The sequence below is a fragment of the Cyprinus carpio genome, chromosome A16 (genome assembly GCF_018340385.1).
Source record: "Cyprinus carpio isolate SPL01 chromosome A16, ASM1834038v1, whole genome shotgun sequence".
NCBI classification, from domain to species: Eukaryota; Metazoa; Chordata; class Actinopteri; order Cypriniformes; family Cyprinidae; genus Cyprinus; species Cyprinus carpio.
This window is the reverse complement of record NC_056587.1, coordinates 1,394,730-1,409,401: the sequence shown is the minus strand read 5'-3', so window position 1 is coordinate 1,409,401 and position 14,672 is coordinate 1,394,730. Positions and strand designations below refer to the sequence as shown.

General features: G+C 37.4%; 1 protein-coding gene across 1 annotated transcript; it reads right to left on the bottom strand.

Annotated features, from left to right (window-relative positions):
• Positions 1 to 4,572: 4,572 nt before the first annotated feature.
• Positions 4,573 to 9,754, bottom strand: LOC109085816 (terminal nucleotidyltransferase 5A-like). The gene is made up of 2 exons (XM_042771967.1): positions 9,041 to 9,754; positions 4,573 to 8,163 (listed from the first exon to the last, which is right to left on the bottom strand). The coding sequence occupies exons 1-2, from the start codon at positions 9,464 to 9,466 to the stop codon at positions 7,384 to 7,386; spliced, it is 1,206 nt and encodes a 401-aa protein (XP_042627901.1). The 5' UTR covers positions 9,467 to 9,754; the 3' UTR covers positions 4,573 to 7,383.
• Between the last annotated feature and the right edge of the window lie 4,918 nt (positions 9,755 to 14,672).

Here is a 14,672-nt window from a genome sequence, read left to right as displayed (position 1 = left end):
CAAGTAACAACTTATTTAGTAGGTTTTTTTGTTTGTTTGTTTGTTTGTTTTTTTCTGGTGGACCATAAAAAAGGTTGAAATAGATTAAAATTGAAGGAGGATGTTTCCTGTGATCACTTGTTTTCAATTTGAGAACAAGGGACTGCACTTACTGCATCAGTGTGTCATTGCTAGTAGACAAATCTCAAAATTGGCAGTAAAAAGTTATTTGCTGTCATGGAGGATACAGAAAATGTATGTGGTCATATGCTTTTCTGATTCCCCCGAATGTGAAAGAGCGATCAGATCACAAAATAAATTTTTACACCTGTATTTCCTACTTAACCACTCAAAAGACCAATGACACAAATTTTTTCATTTGTTTGTTAATATGTTTGCATTTTGTCTTTCTGTTTCTTTCTTTTTTCCTTCTTTTAATCATTCATATATACATTTAATTCTGGAATATTAAAGATATAGTCAAGTGTTTTGTTTCACAAACTGTCCGGATCAAACTGATATGATCAGAGATGTGTTTGAAAACTTCAGGGTGGCAGCTACTCCACACGAACAGCACAAGCTTTGACATCACGTTTTACACTTATTGCTGGTTCTCCTGCTATTTTGCAATAAGAGTATCTTCACTACTTCCTCTGCATTTCTGCACCTCACGGCAACTTGGTTGACCAATGCATAAATTTGAAGATTCTGAATGAGCCTTTATAATAAATAGTCTTTCTGGGCAAAGGCTTGAAAGTTACAGAAATAACTCTAATCTTAAAAGATTAAGAAAACTTCAAATCTATTACCTCTTTATATGAAAAAATTAAATGAAAGGGCAAAGTCTGAGCAACAAAATATTTCACTGGGAGTCCTAATGACAGATTCCATCAGCTCTGTGGATTTTCATTAGCTCCATGTCTCATCTGTTTGTGGGTTTACCCTACTTTCTATTGCCCTGAATGTATGAGTGATTATCTCTGTAGCAGCTAGTGACTAAATGCAAACCTGCTAACTCTAATTACTGTAATCCCACAGACAAAGGGATCACCTTCTCTCTCTCTTCCTATACTCCACCCAGTCTGTTTGTAATGCTGAACAACAGCTACATGCACAACGATGAGAAAACACTCATAGCAAGTCTGAGTGAGACACATTTTTTTTTGTCTTCTCGCAGCACCATACCTTTCTCAAAAGCTCATCTTACCTTCATTTCTTTTTATATTCATAACATTTATTTTCCACATGAGGCACATCAGCGTTTTTACAATATAGCCATGTTCCTCCCACATGAGAGTTTCATGTTGTGTGTGATATGTGTTTGATGGGAACACAATTTTTTTTTGTTGGAAATGAAACTGCTGAAACTATAGTCCCCCAAGGTTCAATCCTTGGACCTTTCATGTTTAATCCTACTAGGCCAAATAATGGGAAACATCAAAATTGTTTGTCAAAACTATGCAAATGAGACCCAAATCTACTCACCTAGTTGTGTCATCAAGCAATTACAGGCACTTTTTCACCTGGAATTAACATCAGTCTTGAATGATCTGAAAGCATTTACACTACAACTGCAATGAAATTTTGTGATTATGTGATTTGAGTGATCCAAACACAAAATGGTCAGGACCCTGTTTACACTGGTATTAAGTGCCATCCACAAGTAAAGCTGATGAAATAAAGAGCTGGATGCAGTGCTTTACTTCAGTTATTTTATTTATAGTTTATGTCCATGTAATTTTAATTTTTTACTTTATTTTTCACAGTCCATGTTTAAAGTTGGATTAATTTTTTCTCTCTTTTTTTTTTAATTTTATTTCAAAACCCTACAGAGGAAAAAAAAATGGAGAATGGATGGATTTAAAAAATGATTTTCTTTTTCTTTTTCTACAGAATATCTTGACTATGCAGAGTGCTTTGAATTACGATTGTGAATAAAATGTGCCATATAAATAAACCTGCCTTGCCTAGGCATTGTCATTTCCAAACAAAGATATATATCGTGGAAATTATAGTTTTTCTTTAAATACTATTGGTTGCATTCTCAAATGAACAGACATATTTAAATAATAATAATAATAATAATAATTATTAATACAGCAACAGAACTGTTTTCGATAACTCTTTAGTTTAGGGACCAGTTCTCAATATTAACTTGTTGCTTATTAGCATGCATATTATTAGTATATTGGCTTTTTATTACTACTTATAAAGTATATATTAATGTCTTTTTATGCATGACCATATTCTACATTCTACAAGCAGTAATTAGGAGTTTAATTGTGGTAAAAGTCGTACTTAATAGTTAACAGTGAGAAATTAACCTTAAAATAAAGTGTGACAGCAAATCAACATATTAGAATGATTTCTGCAGGATGATGTGACACTGAAGACTGGAGTAATGATGCTTTATTTTAGTTTGTTTTGACGAGGCTGATGGTGAATTTTCTTTGGTGTCAGCAGCTGGCGGTGAGTTAATGGATGTGGAGGTAATTCCTCGGCACCAACACTGGGACGGGGGGCTTTGCTCTGGGAAACAGAGTCACTTTCCTTCAGTGTTTCTCCAGTTCAATAAACCTCTCCATCTGGAAAAAATGCCTCATGGAAACCAAAGGGAAAAGGTCCCCTGGAATAGCCGGCGGCTCTCCAGTCCACGGTTGGAAAACGCATTAGGCGACGAAGGGAACGTCTTTGACAATTCTGACAGTACGCAGTACTCTCTTTACCTAACCTAACAGTCGAGAACCGAGTAATAGTTCACATCGCCCTCTGATAAACGATTCAGGTCCATCACATTGTGGACCAATATACTCAAGAACAGTTTCTACCCCAGCGCCATATGGGAGCTGAACACTGCCAGCCAGACACAAATTGAAGGAATGCTCCAATCTGGTCTGGCATTTATACCTCAACCTATGCAGGTTTACATTCTCTGTATACCTCAGTATATGTCTACTCAGTATATGTTTACATTCTATATTACACAGTGTGTTTACATTCCGTTGCACTTTACTACTCTCCGATGGTGTGCAATACCTTATGCAGTACATTTCTGCATGTTGTGCAATAACACGATCAGTACGATCTGCTGTGAAAGATCTGTGAAATACCTGACTGCTCACTACTAGTGCCATTAGTATGCAAAACAATGCAACGTTTACTACTCTTCTGATATGCACTATGCAATTGGCTCATTTTGCACTACTGTCTTGACCATACTTGTTTTGTTTGTATTGTTTTATGTAATCTTACTTAGACTGTATATATTTATTTTAATTCCTTAAATTGGTTGTTAAACTTGCCCTAAGTTATATGTAACTGCACCGTAAGGCTGCTCTAATTTCGCTGTACTCCGTATAGCGAGTGACAATAAAGAATCTTGAATGCCTTGCAAAAACCCAAATGTAAAATAAAATCATCTTGGATAGAAGGATGCTTAGAAAGTAGCTGCTTATGTAGGCAAGGAACAGAGCTAGTGCTTCCATAAGCACACGTCAACACTGAGTCCAAAGTCTGCTGACCTGTACATAACCTGTACAAGAGTTGTGACGTCACATTTGACAAAATGATTGGTCACTGCGCATCAATCAAGCAGAAATACTCAGCAATCGCGTCTCTATTTTTAGCGGGCACTAAAGGTTGACCTGTCTAAAGGTCTGGTTGCCCCGGGTGACTGCTGATGTCATATCCATGTCCAGCAGACTGTGGCTTTACACAAATGTCATCTCACACACACACATATGTTTATTGCTCACTGAGTGTGGCTGCTGTCGAGGCCTGACCTCCTGTAAAACCAGTGGAAATCACACATTGTGACCGTTCTGACGCAGTTCACCCCAAACGAGCTTTTCAACTGTAATTCAGCCATAAGAAAACTCTGAGAACTACAGTTGTTTTTTTTGTTTTTTTTGCTGGCTTTCTTCATGGCGGGTCTTAAGTCCCTGTTTTATTCTGCTAGTTTAAATGCTGAACAGCATCCAGTGGTAATATATTATGCATCATCTTCTTAACATCATTGGAATAAATCTGGTGGTGGAGTTTAATATAAAATCAAGAAGACAAAACCTACTGATGTATAATCACTCTTGTTTCATTTTATTATTATTTAACAAATTATTCAATATTTTTTTTTTTTATGTTAAATTGCTTTCTTATATCTCTCCCCTTTTTTTTTTTTTATATAATTCAAGTTACATGTACATTATCTATATAATAAATGTGATTTTTTTTTTTTTTTTTATGTTAAATGGCTTTCTTATATCTCTCTCCTTTTTATTTTTTATTATATTTTTTATTTTTTTTTTTTTTTTTAGATGCTGCAAGTGGTGCAGAAATCATATTAAAAAAATATATATAACAACAAAAACAATTACATATTACAATATCTTTTTAAAGGCAGATTTGGCACAATTTATTGGACAAAAGTGGCTCTTTTTTTTTTTTGGTCCATGCAAATCCCACACATTTCTCCAGCAGATTACACTCTCTTGGCTCTTTGATCAAACTCTCTAATTGTATGTGCTGGAAACTGTGTCCAAAAGCAGAGAGGTGTTCAGAAAAAAAAGGACATTCTGCATTTGGTATATTTCTTTCTTTTTTTTTTTTCTTTTTTTTATTGAGGACACATGTCAAATCTTTGATCAACTGAATACAAATTTATGCACAAAAGAAGCAGCTTAAAAAAAAACACACATTTAGCAGCTTGAACAAAGAGAATGCAGAATGACAACTAAATTTACTGATACAATAAGAAAAGCAAGCATAATGTGTGTTTGTCCTAAAAAGATGTTTTTACAAGATATTTGAACATTAAGTGTTTGGCATCATTCGAAAAATGCCAAGATAGGAGCTCAGACTTCACAGAGCGAGTCAAACATCCCGCTGCCAGAAAAATCCACAGGATACCATCAAAATGTTAAGACCAATTAGAGTGTGAGTGAAAACCACAGACTTACAAAATACTAAAAGAAAGGAGACGTGTGAACATCATAATCAGTACAGAATCAGGCTTCACAAACACTGCAGATCACATTGGTTGAAAACAAATGTTAAAGCAAATTCTGCTCAGTGTCAATCACTTCAACAACCATGTCTTATAGAAGTAATGCAAAGTAATGCATTTATTAGTAATGCAGCCACTGAAGTTTTTAAAGGGGTCATATTATGAAGAATCACTTTGATGTACTATCTCAGGATTTCCAAAACTTGGGTTTGTGAGAAGCTAATAATGAATTAAATCATAAAATTGCTGAATCGAAATAAATTATTAAACAAATACTACCACATCTCCTAGTAAGTCATAAAAACAGGAGCATAGGAATAAAGTAAAGCAAATATGAACCCCACACAGTGATATAATACAACTTTTCAGTCATGCAAGCTTCATTTTTTGGAAAACAATGTCCGATCGAGGTCGCATGACTGAAATGCTGTATTAAAATATGATTCACAAGCTATAGCAATGCGTGGGATTCATCTATTTATGTTCAAATAAAAATAAAGCACTTCAGAAAAGATTTGTTTGTTTACCTGCATTTTATGAAACACATAACTGACATCAGAGAACCGTGAACATGCAAATGTTTTTTTTATTATTGTTGTAATTATTAAAATATTAACTTAAAATCTCAGAAATGTACTTCAAGTATATATTTTAGGGAAAAGGGGTTTGGCTGACAAATACGTTTGGAAATCCCTGCACTATATAAACAAACTTAAACTTTTAGAAATCAAAACTTGCTTCCCAGTCCAAAAATAAAATTTATTTAAACTAAACATCCACGACTTTCTGAAAGCAGACAGAAGAAACATTATGATGTCCTCAAACTCACAAAAAGTATGTAATGAAAAAATCGGGCAGTTAAATTTATATTGGACCTGACAGCAAACCCAAAGCCTTTAGAGGTCCTTTACATCTAAAGATCAGAAACAGACTAAAAATGGTGCTGAAAAGTTAAATTGGAAACCAAAACATTATGAGTTGATGTCAAAGAAAAAGTATGATATGACCCCCTTAAAATCTTTTTCATGCATTGCAAATGCAAGCTTATTTCTGCTTATTTAATCTTCATACTGCCAAACTGTCTACAATTGAGTGCACTTCAGTTGCATGCTGTGATATGAGGAATACAGGAAACTCAACTGCAAAGTTTGCATTCCAGTAAAGCAAACTGCTCTGTGCTTCTCAGTCCTATAAAAAACCGTGTGGCTGTTCAGACAAACTGCCCATAGTAATGAAATAAGCTGTACTGATTAAAAGACATTTGTAGAAGTAGATAAACCCCTTCACCAGCTGCACCCATCTCTCCAGCCCTCCCTCCCTCCCTCGCTCTCATCTGCGTCTCGCTTTCCTCTTCCCTCTCCTCTCAAGTCTCTTTGTCAAGGCTAAACATATATGCCATGGCCCCTCCTGCTTCCTTCCAGCACTATTAATCAGGAACAGGTTAACACTCTGTTAACAGCGGGTGAACGCGGGGTCAGGTTCAGCTGTGACGGGAGAGCAGGAACACAGCGGGTTTTACTTCAGCAGGAGATGTCGAATTCCTTGCTTGGATGTTACAGCAAATAGCGTCCCACCATCAGAGGTTTCTGCAAATACCTTTCATCTAGAAAGTCCGGAAACAAACTTTGTTCTTGCCCGCAAAATAGATCTTTTGTTTGTTTTCGGGCCTCAACTCTCACCAGGATCATACAGTCTGCTGGAAAGCCGGCGCAAATGTGGACTAAACTAAAAGATAGCTGTGGACGCTGCTCAGAAACAATAAATTAGGAGTTCAATTAATAGACAGAGACTGAACTGCAAGCAAAAATGACACTTACATTGGTTGTAAATCAGGACACATCATGTACATTCACAAGCTTTTAATTCCCTTTGTCGTGTTTCGTGATTCTGAGGTTGCTTTGCTCACCTCAGCGTACTGCATTGATGTTAGGCACTTTGAATGCATTCACATGTACAAATATAGACAGCACTATCACATCTGCTGATAGTCTGGGTATAAAAATACAATCTAAATATCTTTGGTTTGTACAAACTGTAAGGGTTTTAGTTTTTGACTTTTCCCCTCACTCAGAGAGTCTTTGTAAAAAGGTTCTTAGCAATACACTGGTTACCATTTGGACTAAAGTGTGCAACTGCAGCTTTCCAAAACCTTGCTCTGGGATTCAACGTGCAGTTGACTGGGATTCAACGTGTCAGCCAGTCAGGAACACACTTGAGAATAGTTCAGCCGAGAATTAGGCAAGGCAGAGCAGAAGTTGCCTTTCAAACTCATTTGAGATAACAGACAAACCCCATTAATTTCACTCAAGCATCGATGCACATTGGGGAAGTGGACGGTAACACTCGGGGTCAATTGCGAAACAAACTCAACAATGCAATGATTCAGCTCATCTTTTTGGCGTTCAGTTGCATGGCAGCCATGTGGAGTAGGTTTGCTGATGACATGTAAAGACTGGCTGGACTTGAGCAATGTAATAATTGCTAAAGTTACCGTCTGCAACATAAGGGGCAGGCTGGTAATAGCAAGTGACATTGGCCACGTTGGGTATGACATTCTGCTCGGCCAACACGTGCACCGCTAGCATGGCGATCAGCCCAAGGGCCTGCCGCCGCTCGTGTCCCATCAGACACACCGTGCTCTCGTTCACCACCCCGTGCAGCGTCGTCAGATAATCATACTTGCGGTCCTCCAAGCCCACAAAGTGGTTCTGGAGGTAAGACTCCAGCTTGCGCTGCTGTTCGCTGATGTCCGAGAAGTCGATGAAGAAGCGGGAGCACATGTAGCGCTGGAGAGACTTCATCTCGGACTCGGAGGCGGCTCGGAAACCCCTGACCAGAAGATGGCAGTATTTCAGGAGGCCGCCTCCTCGGATCTCCTCGGGGTTCCTCGTGCAGATCACCTTGTTGCGCAAGTGGTCCAGCGCCGTGGCGAAGTCTCCGTACACGCTCTCGCCGATGATGGTGGGGTGAAACGTTTTGGCCATGGGGTTCTCCGAGCACTCGTAGAAAAGCAGCAGAGAGTCTAGCTTAATCTGGAAAGAATCGACGCTAAACTCGAACTGCCGGCGCAAGGAGTCCACGAACTTGAGCTCCACGTTTTTGCCCCGGTTGTTGGAGAGAGAGATGAGACTCCAGCGGTCCGAATCATTGCACACTTTCACCATCTTCTGCACATATGCTTCCTGCAAAATAACACAAGGGATTGTTTCAGCATTTCATTAAAATAAAAATGCTTTTGAATGCATATCTGTCTGCCATATCAGTTCTCCATCATTACCTGTCGCAGGAGATCTAAGAGGCTGAGAACGCTCGATCGGATTTAACCTACTTTAGTGCAATCCTCTTAACTGACAGAAAACCAACATTTCACCAGCCTATCACTAAACTACTCCAATTGCATTTCTACTGAATGTCACTGGAGACTATAGGGATGAACTTAAATAATGCACTGACTGAAAAATCACAAATAAACACATGGCATGATAAGTCAAGCAGTGACAGCTGTGTCCTTCAGTGTGACATGCTGTACTTCATATTTACTAAGTGTTTAGTGAATTATTAACAAAAATTCACCACTTTCTTATAAATTATTGTTAAAGATTCGGTTTGAACCAATTATTAAAAGGTCTACTGATAAATAATATACAGCTGCCCCTCAAAGCAGAAGTAAAGTCACTGTTTACTGTACTGCCTGCAGAAATACAAACCGTTAATTTGTGTATAAGTGTAAAATATTAAACCTTACAATTAGAAACAGCACAAAAGATGAAAATAATTTTGATTATTAAGATGGCAAAACAACTTTGCATAAATATAACATGAATAAGACTTATTTTTTATAAGGCATGTTATGTTTAGTGTTGCAATGATTCTTAATTATTACTGTGCAAGAAGAGCATAACTTAATTCTATAAAGAAAAAAATAACCGGTTGTAAAAAGAAACATTTGGCAACTGTAAATGTGATTAAATCCGCTAAGAAAACTTCCTTTTAACAAATATGTCAGTTTGAACCTGTGAAGTCCATTTGTCCACCACCCTCATGAATCGGAGCACTCACCTTCAGGGTCAGCGGAGTGATTTTCTCTTTATTGACCCCATCAGGTAAGAAGTCCAGCAGACAGTCCAGCACTATGTTCTTGACGATCTGAAACTCCGTCTCTCCCTTCAGGTCCACGCAGAATATGAGGTCCAGGTCCTTATAGCCGAGCCCGCTGTCCCCGTGCAGGACGTGACTGGCGGCGGATCCGTTGAGACGCACGTCCCGCACATGGATGCCCTGCTCCTGCATGCAGCTCCGCACCGCCGTCACGATCTGCCGCGGCTTCATCTGCAGCGTGGGGAAGTTTCCTCTGCCGTGGATCGGGATGCTCTCGGTCAGGATGAGGTCCAGACGCTGGACCTGCTCCCAGCTCAACACGCCGAAGTTCGTGCTGTTCGTGTTTGAGTCTGAAACTCGTCCGATCGCGCTGTCCTCTTCAGCCATGGTCGCGTCTGCTGGAGGAGTCAGAGGGAAGTGGCGCGCGCGCGAGCGATCTACTGCCTGGAGATGTTACGAGGAGAGTTGAGGAGACGCATAATGCGCTTCACACGGGGGCAATGAACTGGAGACTCGCTGAGGTCTGACCAAACTCTGTCTGCTTCTGTGAGGACTGGCATCCGTCCGCGCACGCAGTGCTGGAGAGTATAGTGTGTGTACTATGACAGCAGAATGGCAGTGCTGAAGCTTTCTGTGCGCCTCAGGTCACGCCTATCACTTCACCACACACACACACACACACACACACACACACACACACACACACACACACACACACACACACACACACCAGCAACCCAATGACAGCACACGACTCATCTCTCTACAGCTGTGCGCACAAACTCCCATTTAGTTATTTAGCACACATAAAAACATATACTGTTATAATAATACTGACAAGCATTTATGGTAAACTAAATGCCATTTTGTATTTAACTATGTTGTAATAATTAAGTTGCAATTTATTAATATTTGCATATATTTAATATATGCAAATATAAATAATAGATTTTAAAATATATTTTCTATAAATATAATAGGCTACTGAAAGCATACTGCAGTTAAAAGCACTTTGCATGTGATTTAGTGGCCCATGTTAGTCAACACATCAAAACAAGTGTACTTTTTAAAGCACGAAAAAAAAAATCAAGATTGTTAAAACAATGATTTAAAACATACTTTAAAGTAAAACATATAATTTGATTTTATTACAAACTGAACTTCTTTAAAAGTGTACTTTAGTGTGTTAAGAAACTTATGAAAGTGTCTCTCCTCATGTACACTTCAGTGACCTTTATTTCATTAATATTATATTCACTGCAAGTAAATTTTTACGTATACTTTTAAGATTTTAATACACTACAAATGCACATTCAATACACTTCTTTTTTTACAAGAGGATAGATAGATAGATAGATAGATAGATAGATAGATAGATAGATAGATAGATAGATAGATAGATAGATAGATAGATAGATAGATAGATAGATAGAATTGTGCAAAAACCGTAATGTTATTAATCTTATATTAAGTATTCATCAATAGCACATCTGCATGTCAGAAGAAATGGAATGCAAGCCAATATGTTGCAATGTAGACTAAATGAGGTCAACATCAGGAAGTTTGGTGTCTTTTATTGCCCTCTAGGGACGTGATAGAAAAGTGTCTAGAAGAACAAATGACTCGATCTGCGTCTGCAACAACTGCGCGTCCATTAGTTTGCACACTAACACTTCAGCTTCACTCCAGCTTGTCTGTATCAAGTTGAGTGTTTCGCCAATAACACAAAAAGCATCAAAAGCTCATGCTGTTTTATTTTAGGGTTTGATCTTTTACACTCTTAAAAATAAAGTTTCCAAAAGTTTTTTTTTTTTTTTTTTTGATAACACTTTATAATAACTTTCATTAATAAAACATTAACAAATATAATGCTTAACAGATTATTAGTGTGTGTGTGTGTGTGTGTGTGTGTGTGTGTGTGTGTGTGTGTATGTATATGTGTATGTATGTATGTATGTATGTATATTTTTATATATATATATATATATATATATATATATATATATATATATATATATATATATATATTCAAATAGCTTAATTAGTATTTTTAAGCACTTCACTTCATCATTTAACAAATCATCTATTAATTATTTGTTCATGTTTTTATAAAGTGTTACCCTTAAAAGAACCCCTTTTTTTTCTTAATGTGACAAACATTTTTAATAATCTAAAGAAACTTTTCCCACTATAAAGAACCTTTTTTGCAATGGAAAGTTTCCAAGGATGTTTATGGTTCTTCATGGAACCATCAATGCCAATTAAAAAAAAAACATTATTTTTAAAAGTTTGTTTCAGGACATCACTGTAATGTTTACTGAGCATTAATTTTTAAAACAACTCCAAACTTCATAACCTTTAATGACTGAGGGCCATCTGTGTTCGACTGAGGTGAGTCTTCAGCTCATGTCAGAGTGGGGCAGCTGTCAATCAGGATTCATCAGCGGACACAAAGCCCTGCGTCACTGCACTCACCCAGCCCTTTAAATCTGTTTCATCCCATTTAGGTTAACACAGACTAAACCCTATGAGCAAGACCAGTAGACCTACAGCAGAAGAGATGAATGCAATGATACATAACCTGTAACTGACCACTGAGCCATATTCATATCTGGATTTATCCGCACCCTCAAGCGCTACTGGTCAAGTGTTTCGTTTATTGCACCTAATCTGTTTCTGACTTACAAAAAGAATTTTCATATTAATAGCCAAATATAATCTTCTTGTACAGGTTTACTCTTACATTTCCAGATTTCTGGAAATGGAAGGGTTTGATTTTGTGCTTTAGGTTATTCACTTGGCTTGATCTCCACTGAGGAAAAATCAAAAGGAAAATTGGAGAAACCGGCCACAACTGATCAATTTGAAAGCATTCAGCTAACTTCCAGTTGTACCCCCCCCACCCCCCATCCCCCATCACAAACAATTTATCATGTGTCCATAGGACGTCCATGTGCACCAAATCTGGACTTTGCTTTCAGTAGATATGGGTTGAACAGCTGAATAGGTCATTGTGGGCCACACCCTAATTTTGATTGGCTTTTATAGAGCGCTGCACTGATGACCGATTTTTATAGGCCAAGCTGTAAGTTCACATCACTCTGGTTTTCTTCACAAAAACCCAATAGGATTTTTTTTTTTTTTTTTCTCATTGGCTTTTGGATTATTGCAGAAAATAACCTCTGTGACCAACAAGAGTTTGTGATTCTTACATGTTTGTTCGTCATAATAATCTTCACAAATGAACACAACTTGAATGATACTACTACAGTCACATGACTTCAACATCAGCACTATTTAGCAGTTTTTATTATTACAATATTTGTGTCAGACATTTAAACCAATAAATAAATAAATAAAATAAAACATTGACTTTGGGATGATGAAATGAGAAGTATTAAAATACAACTAATTTGCAGGTTTTGGCCTACAAAAATATAATCCCTTCAGGTCACTTACTGGCAGAAAGAACCTAGAAAATCTGTGTTAATTTGGATGAATGGGGGAAAAACAAGAATCACAGAAGGTAAATTTAAGACTTATTAAGATCATTTTAAGACCAAATAAAGACATTTATAGAATAAATTGAATGGAACACAATATGTACAGTAAATATGGTCTCCTCATGTAAATGTTTTGAATGAGGGTCAGAAAAATCAACTTAATTCAAAACTTAATCTTGTTCAGTTTCTCAGAAATCAAGAGTGAACATATGTTCAAAATGCATCTTTATGAATTTAAGGCTTTCTGCTCAGTCGAAAGGTGAATTAAGACTTTTTTAGACCTGCAGCAACTCAAGAATAAAGAATACTAACTCAACAAAGAATACCATGGCATTGCAATGGTAAATGTCTAAAAATCCCTCACATGGTCCCAACCACTTACCCACTCTAGAGGCATAAGCACATCTGAAAGTGAGCTGCAGTTTTCAATAAGTGACTCAGATCAGGCCGGGCCAGAAGTCTGCTGTGTCCAGACGAGAGCTACAGCTCTCAGGCAGTAAACAGTTCATTTACTGTGACATCTCCGTTGAGAAACACACACATCCTAATAAACAAAAAGACGCTAAGATTAGAGATGACACGTTCACAAATCAAACTAAGTGTGCAAATGTGTTTGCTTGCTGAACTCTTGTTTATGGCATGTTCACTCTCTACAGTACATGAAATAATCACCACGGGCTGTCAGCTATCAGCTGCTATTGACACGGCAGGGGACTGATCATGATGTTTGTTTGAAGAAATAACATGCTGAACACACGAGGCAACAACGTGAGGAGGTGTTCAAGCATGCACTTTTATGCATTCCTTTGGGTTCAGAGTCAAATGTGTGGCCTGTTTGTATATGCCTCATTAAAAGCTTCACCAGTAATCAGCTTGATCAGTTACAGAGCGCAGTGTTTACAATCAAGTTAAATTTAACTTCTCATTTCTCCAGAAACCCACACTGTTGCATGAGCTCTGCAGAAACTGAATTATAGATAAATAAACATGTCTATTGTACTTACATTCAGTCACTTTTGTCAAACACTTTAGTGTTTTTAGTAAACAGATTGCCATCCGATCATAAAAATGATCGCAGTCTGATCACTCATGATGGCAATTGTAAACTCATCCAACAGTAAACACATCGCACATGCAATAAATAGCAAAAGACATCAAACAGAAAATTTTGTGACTTTGAATGAGCATTTTTATTTGCATGTTTTAATTGAAGCATTTTGATTGGATAAAGCCAAAGTGAACAAACCATTTAAATATATCTTTAGAAGTTAAAATACAGCAACCGGTAGCATGACAACATAAAATAAATTTTATAATTCATAATCCAAAATATCTAATACAATTATTAAAGCAAGGTTATTAATAAAATAATCATATTTATATCCAATATTTTTAATACATGTATGATAGCAAGGCTGTCAATAAAATAATTTTCTTTTCTGCAAAACCAAATAAAATAATAAAAGGTTTGGTTACTTTCTGTATAACCAAAGGTATGTCCTAGAGAAAACTTTCTGCCTCAGAGATGGAGCTCATCTAATCCTATTCTACATTTGGTGAAGAGCAGAGTGTTTCCCAGCGCGCATCATCAGTCCTCACCCAGAGACACGTGCTGGTTTTCTCAGAAATCTCTTTCTCACTACACACTATCCTGCCTTCGTAATGAATCCGATCTGGCGTCGAGCGGCACGTGCGCAGAGGAACCCCCATGAGGTCAAACGCGTGGGAGATCAGTGATGTCACTGAAAGGGTAAAGCACGTTCTGGGCACGCTCAAAATACTCTCCACTCGTAGTTTTAATTATTCAGAGCAGTCGACTAACAAGAATCTGGTAATCCACACTGCTGCCAAATGAGATCAGAGCAGCCGGGGCATCTGGGTAAACAGCTACACTTCAACTCCAAAATCTCTTCGTAACTCTTGCCCTTGTAAAATCAAAAGTAACGTGTATCCGAGATGAAAAGTGACGTGCGATATTATTGCAAACAAGATTATTTAATAATATTTTAAAAATATTATTATTTTAGTTGTCCAATAACTGGTATGCAGAACCATTTTTATTGTGTTATGTATGCGTATTGATAAATAAT

Excerpts from the sequence above, each read along its gene's own strand:
- LOC109085816 (XM_042771967.1), bottom strand. The coding sequence starts at position 9,466 with ATGGCTGAAGAGGACAGCGCGATCGGACGAGTTTCAGACTCAAACACG. Across the intron at positions 8,164-9,040 it reads TCACTCCGCTGACCCTGAAG|GAAGCATATGTGCAGAAGAT; the intron begins GTGAGTGCTCCG and ends GTTATTTTGCAG.